Source organism: Populus trichocarpa, chromosome 14 (assembly GCF_000002775.5).
Source record: "Populus trichocarpa isolate Nisqually-1 chromosome 14, P.trichocarpa_v4.1, whole genome shotgun sequence".
Classification (NCBI taxonomy): Eukaryota; Viridiplantae; Streptophyta; class Magnoliopsida; order Malpighiales; family Salicaceae; genus Populus; species Populus trichocarpa.
In genome coordinates, this window is record NC_037298.2 from 809,278 (window position 1) to 821,282 (window position 12,005).

At 34.6% G+C, this 12,005-nt stretch overlaps 3 protein-coding genes across 3 annotated transcripts; 1 reads left to right on the forward strand and 2 right to left on the reverse strand.

Moving 5' to 3' along the window:
* The first annotated feature begins 399 nt into the window (after window positions 1-399).
* LOC7488858 (phytosulfokines 3) lies at window positions 400-1,047 on the forward strand. Its single transcript, XM_002319985.4, has 2 exons — window positions 400-572; window positions 703-1,047. The coding sequence occupies exons 1-2, from the start codon at window positions 468-470 to the stop codon at window positions 826-828; spliced, it is 231 nt and encodes a 76-aa protein (XP_002320021.1). The 5' UTR covers window positions 400-467; the 3' UTR covers window positions 829-1,047.
* A 1,999-nt stretch (window positions 1,048-3,046) lies between these two features.
* Window positions 3,047-4,624, reverse strand: LOC7488859 (protein PHLOEM PROTEIN 2-LIKE A10). The gene has a single exon (XM_024584459.2). The coding sequence runs from the start codon at window positions 4,421-4,423 to the stop codon at window positions 3,185-3,187; it is 1,239 nt and encodes a 412-aa protein (XP_024440227.1). The 5' UTR covers window positions 4,424-4,624; the 3' UTR covers window positions 3,047-3,184.
* A 2,926-nt stretch (window positions 4,625-7,550) lies between these two features.
* On the reverse strand, window positions 7,551-11,422 carry LOC7497317 (uncharacterized). The gene is made up of 3 exons (XM_024585755.2): window positions 10,645-11,422; window positions 9,498-9,685; window positions 7,551-8,355 (listed from the first exon to the last, which is right to left on the reverse strand). The coding sequence occupies exons 1-3, from the start codon at window positions 11,306-11,308 to the stop codon at window positions 7,864-7,866; spliced, it is 1,344 nt and encodes a 447-aa protein (XP_024441523.2). The 5' UTR covers window positions 11,309-11,422; the 3' UTR covers window positions 7,551-7,863.
* Between the last annotated feature and the right edge of the window lie 583 nt (window positions 11,423-12,005).

A 12,005-nucleotide genomic window follows, 5' to 3' on the forward strand; every position in this document is an offset into this window, starting at 1 on the left:
ACCCATTAATCATAATCTAAATACAATTTTGTACTTTATTAATAATTAAATTGTCATAAAAAAGTAAATAGTGTGATTTTGTCGAAAGGTATAAAAAGTTCACTGAATTCTAAAAAATTAGCACCAAAATATAGGAAAATTTCCAATCGTCAACGCACACACTTGGACCAAAAATTTTACATAAAAACTTGAAATCTATTCTTCGTACACATGTTAATCATTTTCCATTTCTTGCATGGCTAGCACAGTAACGGTATAATCATAAACCGTGTAATCCGTCAACGTGTCATGACCTAATTGGTTATTATATTGCTAATCCAATTACCTTGATCTTAATTACCTTTTCACATATTTCATTGCCCTGATCTCCTTGCCAACTATATAATGATTCACCTCCTATCAACCTTCCCTTGTCTCGCGGCTCTACACCATATAAGAAACCCAGAGGGCAACCTTTAGCCGAAAGGATGTCTAAGCTTACAGCCCTTTTCACCGTAGCCCTTCTCCTCAGCTTTACGCTTACTTATGCTGCTCGTCCCCGGCCGGTGCCAGTCTTATCCGATGAACCTCTGGTGAAAACCTAACTTGGTCTTTATGTTTCTCAATCATCATGTCAGTCACCATTTGTATTTGTATTGATAGACTCTAATTATACGTTTCTTTGTTGTGATTTTGGACTCTTGTTTTTAATGTGATACGTAGGATGTCAAGGCAGATGAGGCTGCGGTTGTTGAGAGCTGTGAAGGACTAGGGGTAGAGGCATGCTTGGCGAGAAGGACACTCGCAGCTCAAGTGGATTATATCTACACGCAGAAGCAGAATCCATGAGCTAGCTATAGTGCAATTGTAAAATCAATAAAGATGGAAGTTGAAGTACATCTGTTGGTGATGATATATTAAGAAATATATCCTACTTCCTGCTATTTGTATTACAGTCTCAAAATTTTACTTCATCGTGTTTACTTTTCTCTGTATCAACTCTGTTACGAGGAATTAATTCATTACCAGAATCAGAATTAGTATATAAATCGAAGTTATATTTTAGCATCACAGTGTGCAATCTATGTGTAATTTCTTGCTACTACCGATCTGTGGTTGGAAAAGGGCTAGTGGCTGCTGAGAATTAAAGTTTCATGGCGATTACATGTTTGGGAAAGCAAATAAAAACATAAATTGTTTCGGTAAGACTTGTATCACCCCTATGTGTTAGAAAATTCCAATCAAATTTGTCCAAAACAAGTCTTAAAACCTAACTTGACTATCAACTCGATGATTTATTGGCCTAAAGCCTAGCCTAGGTTAGATTTTACTTTGAATAAGTTTCTTTTTTTTTTTATTATCAAAACAATGTTTTTTAAAAAAGAAAAAAACACCTTTAAAAACGATGTCTTTCAAGGATTCTAGGAAAAAAATATATAGCTTGGGTTGACCGCCTAACCCATGTATCGACCTGTGTCAATGTAAACTACTGTGGTGCCTTCAATTTCCAATCCCACAATTCCAAAGCATACAAAAAGTCTATGAGTCTTTCGTATTTTTTAGATATGACAAAGGAAGCTTCATAGAATATTATGCGAGAGCAATGAACTCTTTCTTCTTTAGAAGAAAGGTAAGCAGACTCCTTTAGCACAGGTTTTTGGTGTTCTCGGGCCAATGAAAGCAACAAGTGCTGGCAAATGATTTACACTTATTCCAGAATTCACACAGCTTGCAATGCTAATTCCTATCAGGTCAGCGCGATCACATTATCTTTTGTAGTAGAGAACACTCTTTCCACAATCCATGTCTATTTGTAGCAAAAGTTGAAGGCAGGGTGTCAAACACGGAAGTAAAGTTTCAGCAGAACTTACAGGTGTTTCCAATCAGCTTCAATTATCACTTTCAAGTGCAGCTTAAAATAACACCAGCAGCTATGTTTGAACTTCTACTTTTCTTGTAGATGTTTGACAGCGTCAACCAGTAACAATAACAAAATCTGCATTAGCAGGATATAATGGATTGGTGTAAGAATCACTTAATTACCTTCTCTCGACTGTGTTAATGGGGTAGGAAATAGCATCAATAACTACCCGTTTGAACCCATCAGGACTATTCCACTAAAACTCAGGGTTAATGGAGAGGGTAAAAAGTAGTAAAATCACCCATTCGAGGGTAATTCTCTGCTCGGAATGAATTCCTTTTTTTTTCTCTAGAGTGAAATAGAGGGAGTCTAAATTAGTTTAGACTTACGCTTCTTTCAAGAAGAAATACAAATAGACGAGCTTAAAATTGCGTTTAGTTAATGTCTCAAAATGAAAATGATGGAGATAGTAAAGACAGAAAAAACCTATCTCCCAATTGTTTTTGTTTTAAAAATATATAAATTCACTCTAAAATTATCTCAAATACAAATTTATTTTATATTCCTCTAACAAGACATGTTTATATCCTTTCTGTATCTGTTACTTCTATCCCAGGATACTAGGATACTAATCAAACACAAACACAAATACTCCATTGGGGACACAGAAAAAAAACTGCAAGTCCGAATACACAGCAGAACAGAAGATGAACATACATACCTGAACTTCTCTGTTGCAATAACTTCTTAACCACAGGAAATCAACAGATCACTCACTACTTCTATCCTCGGGAAATGATCTAACCACCAAGTTCATCTCAGTATGCTTGATCTTATTTAACACAGGTAACTTGTTGTAACTCTATTGGTATAGTATAAAGGGGAGAAAGTAAAGGCTTTCTAGCAGTTCCTAACACCCCATCTCTCACTCTCTCCACGTTAAGAAATTTATTCTATTTTCTTCACAGCAATGGTCAAGGAATTAGCTTAGTTTGCATAGACTATGTAAACAAAAAGCATGGAACTGTGGCTTCCATGTATCAACATAAAACCAAGCATATTGAAGGTAAATATCCAAGTGTCAGGAAGTAAGATTGTAATTTGATGCATCAAATCTGGTTTCTTTTTATTGTTCCTTTTTTTTTCAAAAAAGAAGGGCAATTCCATTATAAGAAGCTATCAAATTTAATAGAAGAGTGCAAAGAATTGAGGCTAAAACCACCATCACAATGAGTATGCTCACTTTAATATCATTTTAACCAAGAGGTACAAAGTTATACATACAAGACCTCTCTATTTCCACAAGAAGAGCTACTTCATGAGGGAAGGAAGAGCCCTGTCAGTTTAAGCAGGTAAGAGAACCCTAGTGCCACCCAGAACATGTAAATACAAGGCAAGGCATACAGTAACAATAACAGAGGACTTAGCCCCAACATATCTGACTACTTCGAGTCCCCTGTCTACTATCTCTTCCTGAACCACATTGAGACTTCTCTTCACCCCATCTGACATCTTCCACAGCATGAATTCCACAATACACCTTATCGTTTCAAACGTCACCCTCCCAGTCACATCAAACACAAATTTCCTATTACTTGGCACTGACAAAGTAGATGAAACCTTTCCAACCCATCCATCACTCTGAACCCCATCAAAAAAGTTTCCGTCTTTCATACATGCTTCTCGATTGAGAAACCCATCTTTTGTCGCACTCAGCACTTCACCCTGTTCGACAATTGAACAAGTAGAACCCGATTTTTCACTCGAACTTGTGGTCAACACTTGGTGAGATGTTTTCACAAGCGTTTCCACAGCACCATTACAGAGAGAAATCAAAACGTCCTTCACATTGTTTTGATGCTTTGGATTTGTCAAGCCAGTGAAAAGTTCATCATAAGAATTGATCTTCAACGTCTTATCCAGATAAACAGAAACCGCCGAGCTCACAAACTTCTGTATGCAATCAGCAATGAGCTCCCTACACCGATCATCACAAACCACACCAACCCATCCAGGCACATCTGACAAACTCGACCCCATTTGACCTCCACCACTCGAATAAAACCCCAAAACCAAATTCCTCGCAAAACTACCAACCACAACAGAAACAAACCCAGCTCCTTCATTGGAAAACAACCTCTCCATCACCTTATCAGAAAAATTCAAATTCCCAGAACCTAACCCTACCGTGTTACCATTTCCAGACTCCAAATTATACCCTCGCAAAACTCCAACGGTCAAAGCCTGAGTAACCCTCATCAAAGACTCAGAAAACTCATCCGATTTCGCAATCTTGGAAATTTGCTTTAAACTATTAGGAATCTTATCCGAATCAGATTGCAAAAACTCCTTCAAATCCTTGGAGACAATACTAATGGTCTCCGTGGAATCAGAAACCATTTCGGCAATAGAAATCAAAGCCCCCATTAGTTTCATAAATCCCCTCCTTTTCCTTGCCACAGCAGGCAAATTATACAACCTGTAAAATCCATAGCCAGATACACCAAAAACAGCAAGTAGAATTAACAATTTCTTTTTCCTCCTAGAAAAGTGGACACCACTTTTCACCAATTCAAGATCCATCGCTTCCGCAAAAGGGAACCCGAGGGCTTGAATTGTGAAACAGGGGAGAGGATAATGAGCCCGGAGATACAGACAGAGATGATAGTTTATATAACCGAAGAATCTAGGGTTTGTTTTGGTCTCTTATTAAAATGTTGTTAAGCGTTGTTGGAGATATTTTGCCATTGGTAGTTGAATCAGTAAAAGATGAGTAAATAAAACCGTACGAAAATGGATGAAGTTCGTTGCACATAAAAAATTGAGACAGCTGAATGATTAATAAAGGAGTTGTTTATAATTACGCTAATAATTATTTTTAAAGTATATATTAAAATAATATTACTTTATTTTTTAAAACTTATTTTTGATATATTTTTAATAAAACGAAATTGTTTTATTTTTATTTTTTCTTGATATCGACCTATATAAATTTAAAAAAGTTTTATTTAGTTTACTAGTTATTAAAAACTTAATCAAATTATTTGTAGTTTATAATTTAATATTTAATTTAATTTAATTAAAAAATTAACCTAGATTTAATTTGAATTATGAATTTCTTGAATGAACTTATCGAGCAAAACAAATTTAACAAAACTAAAAATAAAATGTGAGTTTAAATAATAATTTTTTGAAAAAATATAAATTATATTTTTTTATGATAAATATTTCAAGAAAAAGTTTTAAATGAAAGTAATGCAAAACCAAATAATTTTAAAATTATAATTAAATTAAAACATAATTTTAATTATATCTCATCACACTAACGTGTTCCAAGGAACCGGATTTGATTACACGGGTGAGGGAAGAGAGAGGGCAAGTGTGGCAACAGAACAGACAAAAAAGGAGTAGATGTAACGGGAGCTGATTGGCTGGTTAGGGTAGACTTTGAATCTGTTGAGGATTTTTTTATTCCTTTTCTTTTGTGGAGTTTCAGGTTAAAGAAATGATTTGCCACGCTGTCAGATCCTATTGTGCATCAGGCTATCAAATGGAATCAATCGCGTTTGCAAGATTAAAGAAAATAAAATAGAGAAAAAGTATTGGGTTTGGACTGTTGACTTTGGACGATTTCGACGGCAAATTTATTATTATGAAGCCATCACACCACACCGTTGTTGCTGTTGATGTGTTATCAATACGATTTATACTCCCAACAACCACCTCCTTTGTTTTTCCCGTACCGTTCGTGTTTGATAAATGTTTTATAAAACACCATTTTATGTGAGAGAGATAGTTTTTTTGTTTTTGAATGTTTTTTAATAAAGTTTTTGCATTGAAAGAAATTGATATTTTTTTAGTTTTTTTCAGTAATTTTAATGTGTTTATGTTGAAAATTAAAAAAATAATTATTTTTATATATTTTCAAATAAAAAAACATTTTACATCACGTTACTTGAACACGCAATTAGTGAATTATAAAATCTAGTTTGAGTAGGATTTTATTTTGGATCGATTATTTTTTTAATAAAATGATATTGTTTCGGGTATTTAAAAAAAATGATTGATCATTTTCTTACCAAAAGATATTGTTTTGAATATTTTTTTTCAAAAAAAAAATCATAGATTGGATCTATTAGTTAGAGGGTGAATAAGAATTTTCAATTGAATTAAAAAATAGCTTTAACAAAAAAAACAAATCAAGAAAATGAGGGTCAAACTAAGGAAAAAACAACAAAAACTTTGATTGAAAGATGAGATTAAAAGTAAAAAAAAACTTCAACAAAAGGGTTGGGGAAAAAAATTAAAAATAAAAAATAAAGATCGAAATGAAAACAAAAATATAAGAAAATATAATTGAAGGACTAAATTGAAAAACAAAAATTTCTATAAAAGGAATAAGAAATAAAAGAATGGGGACCGAAATAAAAAAAAAATAAAGCATAAGAAATCGTAATTGAAGGACTAAATTGAAAATTAAAAAAAAAACTTTTTAAAAAGAATAATAACGAAATGATAAATTAAAAGAATGAGAACCAGAATTGAAAACAAAAAATTAAAGAGGACAATTGTGTATTTGACCATTTGAGAGAAAGAAAAGAAGGGGAAAAAAAACATACAACCACTAGCGATAATTTAACCATCACATATCATCACGTGTTAAATCATGTGGAAAAGGACATGCTGGCGCATCCAGAAAAACGACGAAAAACTATTTTTAGCCATCGAGTGGCGTCGCACGTGCCGCCTAAAAGGTGTAGACGACACACACTTGTTAGCGCACATTGCACACGCGCTGGTAGTTTTTGTGATTTAAATATTTAAAAGATAACGTGAAAATACCAACACCCCCAATGACCCTTTCAAAAGACAATGTAAAAATATCAACACCCTCCAATGACCCTGATAATTTCAAAAATTACATACTTTCAATGTACATAAATGATGGAAAAACCAAAACAATCATTTTTCAGCAGCTCAATATTTTTTTTATTCTAAAAGTAAAAAAATATTTTTATTGTTAAGAAACTTAATAAAAATCAAGAAAACACTCCGGCAACAACTCTATATTTTATTGATTCTGAAGGTAAAAACATATTTGTACTTAAAAAATTAGAAAAGACACCATCATTCCCGCTTAATATGTCAATGACCAATATACTAATGAAAAAGATGAAATCAACCTGCCCCCAGACTTAATTTTTTTTTCACTCTTGCTACATTGAAACTCCTACGCCCTTTAGAGTTTCTGTTGATAGTTATATTGAATTGGAATTTTTCCACATTTATTTATTCGGGTATAGCATATACTTCTATGAATATGAGGAACTCTGTCAATTAACTTGTAGTCGGAGAAGTGATGTATTAATCATGTCATCCATTTCTAGGATATCTCAAATTCAACCTTCTTCCTTGTAGCGAAAAAGAAAACAATAGGAATTCTACAACACATTGCAAATTCTTCGATTATATTTCAAAAACGTTCGAAAGTGCTAACCACCAACTCTTATGTTTTTGGTTTTTTTGTTGAAGCATTGCCTTTGGTAAACGATTGACATTAAAGAACAATTAAACCATAATTTGATTTCATATTAGATCAGAATGCAGGCCGAAGGATGAAGTCTCTCCGAGTGTGCGTGTTTTTAGTCATCTAAAATTATAGCTCGAACTGTTTATATTACATTGGAAAAGGAAGGGGGAAATGGGCCGATTTCATCAACAACAAGCATTCTTTTCCATTGCTGAGTCATTTTAAGTTTATAAAACGATATGTTTACAATCATCTCAAAATCAATCAACAAATCATTTCTCTATAAAACCTGATTCAAACAACCATCATGTACAGAAAGAGCACCACACAAGATGCATCATAGAAGCCCTCCCACCCCCCTCCCCTATATGGTTCACATATATGCAGTGAGTTGTCCACGTTCTCAGCCCTAGTGTTCATACCAGATGACTTCACAGTTTCATCTAGAACCCAATCAGCAAAGCTTACGCCAAGCTGAAGCATGAAAATAGTTTTATGTTGTTTTAGTATCAGTACCTTCTGAAACTCTCTTAGATTTTACTGGTATGCTGTTGCTGGCATCATCTTCAAGATCGCTAAAAGAGATATCTTCTTCATTCCCCACAGGAATTATGGTCTTGTAACCACCCAAGTCAGAATCTTCCTCATTTAGCCAGTCATCCTCGTCCTCTTCATAGTTTGGAACCACTGTTCTCAAAGATGAACCAACTAGCTGCACATCCTTATCCTCAGTTTTTATCACTGTTTTCTCTTCAATAGCAGACTTATCAACAAAGTGCATCTCTGTACTCACAATTGGGTGCTTCACAGTCTCATAATCCGTTGTCGTGATAGTGGTCTGTGCAAAATCAAATGTCCTGGCACGCCCAAAACCTTCATGCAGAACATTATTGCCATCTTTTACACGAGCACTTCCAAACCAGACAGAATCTGGCTTGGTTTGCTTATGTAGCTCCTGCATCCACATTGCTCTAGCTTCCATTACCTGCAAGTAGTGGGTGTATTGCTTGTAACTACAGAAGCTTGTGAATTTCAAATATCTCAGGACAACTACGCTAATGCCTAATGCACATAGGATAACATCAATCATCAAATAAAAATGCAGCAACATTTCTCCACAGCTGCACAATGAAAACATACCCTTTTATTAAAAAGCTATTGCAGCATATGCCAACCTATCCAGGTTGCTCTTACCTAGGTCATTTGCACGATAAAAAATTTAACCAATTACCAATCAAACCAATAAATCCTGAGAACTTGATATGAAATGCACTATCAATTTGCCAAAAAGAATAACAACATAATTTTCCTCTTGCTTTTCCCTTCAGCAAGGTCATATGTTTTTTCACTCGCTGAACTTCATAAATTCCCTGTCCCCTTCAAATACATATCTATACATATACTGGACACAGCTGCCAGCATACCTAATCATCTCAAAATGTTGCACCAACAGACGACCGAAGATAACAATTTACTTCGAAAGTGTTCCCAAGACTCAACCAGCTTATAGCTAGAGGAAGAATCAATCACAACTCACAAGTATCACTGATGTGTTTATTAATGTATTCAAGCATACATTTCACTAGATTGAACCTTCAGTGCACCGAATTTATACCACCTAATGGAGACTCAATGATTGATCTTATTTGATGCGCTCGTAGATGAAGAAGTAACAGTGAAGATACACTGGAGCAAAATATACAAGGATTGCATTTCTAAACACTGATATTCAACAGATTTCTATTATGCAATAAGTAAAACCATGAAAACATAAATCGATGATCATTTTGTCAAATTCTCTCATAAAAACATGGGACAAAATTGGAAGAATTTTTTTTTGTTTTTTTTTATCTTCAATAGAAGCAACTAGATTGGAGGTCTGATCTTAATCATTGATAAAGGATGTGCATGCAATAGGAAAAAAAAAGTTTATCAAGGTCAACAAGTATGAAGTCAGATTGATCCTACATATGGAGGAGTTGAGAAATATTTAAGTTGAGAAGTTTTCAATCAATTTGATTGAATAGTGGAAATTTGGAATCCATGTTACAAATTTTCTACCAAAACTAAAGTGATGACTTGAGTTCATAAGGAATTAGAAACTTAACGGGACTAGAAAAATATTACCTGAGGTGTGGACAAAATTTCTGCATCATGCTTGTGGAGTCTAGAATGCAGAAGAACAAAGTAAACTTTCCAGAAGTAACTCTCAGTCATATGGCAAGGGCAAAGTTCAATTCTGAGAGCAGCTAGTCTGGGAGCAAATCGTTCAATAGCCAAAGCATGCTTTCGTTGAGTATCAGACAAGTCAAAATCTAAAAGAAGGAGAAAAAAGAAGACTATATTATAGATGTTCATGTAGCATAAATCACATAAGCAGAGATCAAGCAGACTATCACTAAATAAATATAAATCAATACATTATAGATGTGCATGTAGCATAAATCACATAAGCAGAGATCAAGCAGACTATCACTAAATAAATATAAATCAAGTATAAACACATCAAAAGTAACAATTAAGCACACTTAAAGGGACCAGATGGAACTTAGCCACCAAGTTATGATTGAAACATGTAAAAAACCATTCTAAATTAATTTGAGGCCATTGAACCACATATTCAATGTACGTGATCATATTCGAACAGCAGAATTCTTACTACAGAACCACTAATTCTGAGTCGTGCAATGTTTTGATATGATTCAAATTACAGACAATGCTAAAAAAGATGATAACAAAGCACTGCTTGCTTCGACATTCCATACAGCACAATCAAATACACAACCAGGCCCATTTATTAACAAATTTTCCACATACAATTCAAATTACAGATAATGCTAAATAAGATGACAACCAAGCACTGCATGCTTCGAAGTTCCTTACGGCAGAATTGAACACACAACCAAGCCCATTTGTTAGCTAATTCTCCACTTACCAAACAAATTCCATTACTTGTTTTCGTGCACGAATCGAATCCACACAAAACGATATAACCCATCTGTTCCATGCCCGAACTTTCAATTAGAACCCTCTCTTAGTGCCAAGAACCTACTTCTTACTGAGGCAATAATACATGTGCAATGCCACCTCTAATGAGAACCCAATCTAAGTCCATAGGGCATCACCATTTGCAGCACATTTAGCACAAGAGTATAGCATTATGCAAAGAGAGATATATAATCCAATTAACAACTAGTAATGCTCCAATAATTAATCACAAAAACACAAAACAAATAAAATAAAATAATTTAAATAAAAAAACACTGAAACCCACCATCTAAGTCCTCTTCTTCATCAAGAGGAAAATCCAACCAAGTTTCTGGATGCATAGCGATATTCCTCGCAAATGCCAAAACCTCATCGGTAATCCCTACCGCTCCTTCTAGCTCCCAATCGTCATCATCACCATCCTCGCCTCCAAAATCCTCCGTCTCCAATTCCTGCAAATTCTCTCCTCCAAGATTTTCTCTCCCATTTTCCTCCGATCCAAACGGAAAATAATTGGACGCCATTTTCGACATGTTCCTAAACCTTCCTCCGATCTCTGAAAAATCGTGCCCGATCCTCGAGTCAGACGGCTCTCTTTCGTCGCAAGATGATGCGGATCGATCGGAGGGCTGTGATTGGTCCAAATTAGAGACTGACTGATCCGGTGGAGGCGCGAGAAAAGAGGCAACACCCCAAAGTTGACGCGTTAGGGTTTGCTTCAATTCTGTAAGATCCTCCTTGACGCCTCTACGCTCTTCTTCTTCTTCTTCGACCTCTGATTCCTGTGCTTGCACATCGTTGATGATTCCATTTTCTCTTCTTCTTTCTTCTTCATTACGCTCTACTGGTGAGGAGTTGTTAGGAGTTTTAGATGCGACATCGTTTTCAGAATGGTCGTCTTCATCGTCGAGTCTAAGGGATGTAGCGATAGAGCGAGCCAGCCATGACATGGCTTTGGTTTGGAGAGGATGGGAGAGGGGAGAGGGGTGAGAAAGTGATTGGTGGAAAGGTAAGGGGTCGTTTTAAAATTAAAAGTTCGGTTGGGGGGAATCTAGTGCTTCAATCGTTCTGTCTTGCATCCAAATAGATTTTCCCACGATGGAAGGGAATTTCCTTTATTTCGTCGTAAGAAAAGTGGAGGGTTTTTTTTTTTTTCTCTCTCAAAATAACACATAAAACATGTGTTTTCAAAACAAGATTCACTTTTAATTAGTTAGCATAAGAGATAATTAGTATTTATTTATTTTTAAAATTTAAAATAGCTTTTAAAAAAAATATTAAAATCGTCCCTCTATATTTCTATATTGTAAGAAGTCTTGGGTATCCCTATGTTATTTTTTTAATATTTTATTTTTATTGTGCTACTTTGAAGATAAAAACTCAAGAAAAATAGTCCTTATATGTTGACTATTAAAATTTTAAGCCTCGGGCAGTGAATGAGGTTGGAAACATTTAATTTATATTAAAAAAGAATTAATTGAAATGAGTTGAATCAAAGGAATTAAATAGATGAATTCTATTTGGTTTTATTTTTTTTGGAACAAGATAAGTTTAAATTAATTGATTATGAATAATTTTGGTTTTTTTGGTTTGATTTCTTGGTTTTTTTTATTTTTACAATTTAAAATCAAAATCAAAATCAAAACC